Here is a 1,605-nt window from a genome sequence, read left to right as displayed (position 1 = left end):
AAATTCATCTTTTAGTTTTACCTGAAGACATACGTTTTTTTGTTAGTTTTTTCACCACTGTTATTATAGACCAAGCAAGACTTCCTGGTCTTTGTTTTAAACATATATTGTTAAATATCTACCTGTGTAAGTAACAGAAAAGAGCAGCTATGTGAGCCATTAGAACCATACAGCGCTTTGACTCTGACTCAGGGTCAAACGTGACATGTCATGTTTCAATGTGACTCTGGCGTACGGCGCCGAAACTTTAGTCTGACTGCACCTTATCCATTTCCTGTGTGCTCCAGTGTTTCCTGGCTCATGTCTTCCTACTGAACACCTTCTGAATCTATACCGATTGTCCTTCTGTTTGAGTCCGGGCCCTTGTGGTGAAGAGACTGAGTTGAAGGTTGTGTGCTGTGTTTGTTTTTTTAGTTTTTTTCATCACATGAACTCTAGCGTCCCTATTCTGGGCATGTCATAACAGACAAACATTCTGTGAAAATAGCTGATCAATCAGCGAAATAGAGCATCTTGTAGATCTGCTATTTGTTATTGACGTACAACAAAGTATGAAGGGTTTAAGTGGTTTAAAGGACTGGGTGGAGATAGAACAGGGTATGATTCATAGGTCTCTTCCCTTTTCTTATCAGAGTTCAATCCTTTTATCCCATCTGGACATCAACCAATCAATCAGATGCATGTCTCTGGGATGTTGGCGGTGGTCCAAGAAGTTTCCCCCGGTGCCTCTATAACATTTAATCTGCAGCCTGAGTCCCCAAAGCAGCAACCTCTTTTCTGCATAGACTGTCTTTCACACTTACTCTCTGCTTTTTCCATCAGAGACCAGGTCAGAAACCACTGCAGTGAGACAGACAGAGACACCTTCCTCTTGCCCGTTCGGTTCACGATGTCCTTGATCACGACCGTTAACTCAATGTTTCATAAAGAATGGAACCAAAAACTCCTCAGCAGTGGATCTCGTAGGCGACCTGTGTGTCGAACAGGAGGCTCTGATTAATAAACAGGCTCTCTGGGTCCATCGGGGGGCCCTCCCCTCCCTCTGCTGGGGTCCTTCGGTGCCCCATCCCCCCAGACCGGGTCAGCGTCTGCACCATCTCGTGGTCCAGGAGGGAATCCTTCAGTCCTCCGCCCTGCTGCCCATACCCACCTATCAGGGGGCAGCCGCCTGGCGTGGGGCCCAGGACAGGCTTGGAGCGGTTGAGTACGTACATCTCGTGGCCGAGATCGTCGCGGTATTCCTCCAGCTGGGCAAAGGTGGTGGGGCCGTCCGAGTAGTCGTTCACGTAGAGGATGCTCTCTTCCTTGCTGGTGCAGTAGGAGCTGCCGTCTTCTTTCTGCCACTGCTGGTGACGGGTATAGATCATGACGAGGAGGAGAAGCGCCGTGAGCGCCAGCAGGGAGATGCCCATGGCGATGGCTGTCTGCGTGGCGGGGCCCAGAGCGCTGAAGTCCATGCTCTCCAGCTCATATAAGGGCTCCTGACTCACGTCCAGGACGTCGGGGGGGCGGTAGGAGCTGGATGATGCGGATCTCAACAAGGGCGAGGTCAAACGAGGCCAGAACAGTGACGAGGAGGAGGACATGTTGACGGCGAGATGGAAG

The 1,605-nt window shown here is 50.2% G+C and overlaps 1 protein-coding gene across 1 annotated transcript in view; it reads right to left on the bottom strand.

The window, feature by feature from the left end:
- Positions 1-947: 947 nt before the first annotated feature.
- lrrc24 (leucine rich repeat containing 24) overlaps positions 948-1,605 on the bottom strand; it is a gene marked incomplete at both ends in the record, with an annotated part of 14,204 nt that continues 13,546 nt past the window's right edge. The window contains one exon of the mRNA XM_080439747.1: positions 948-1,605. This exon is cut by the window's right edge and continues 577 nt beyond it. Coding sequence (XP_080295873.1) covers positions 948-1,605 — 658 coding nt within the window.

Source organism: Gymnoscopelus braueri (assembly GCF_963280865.1).
Source record: "Gymnoscopelus braueri genome assembly, chromosome: 10".
Classification (NCBI taxonomy): domain Eukaryota; kingdom Metazoa; phylum Chordata; class Actinopteri; order Myctophiformes; family Myctophidae; genus Gymnoscopelus; species Gymnoscopelus braueri.
The sequence above is the reverse complement of the archived record's forward strand: the minus strand, read 5'-3'. Positions and strand labels throughout refer to the sequence as shown.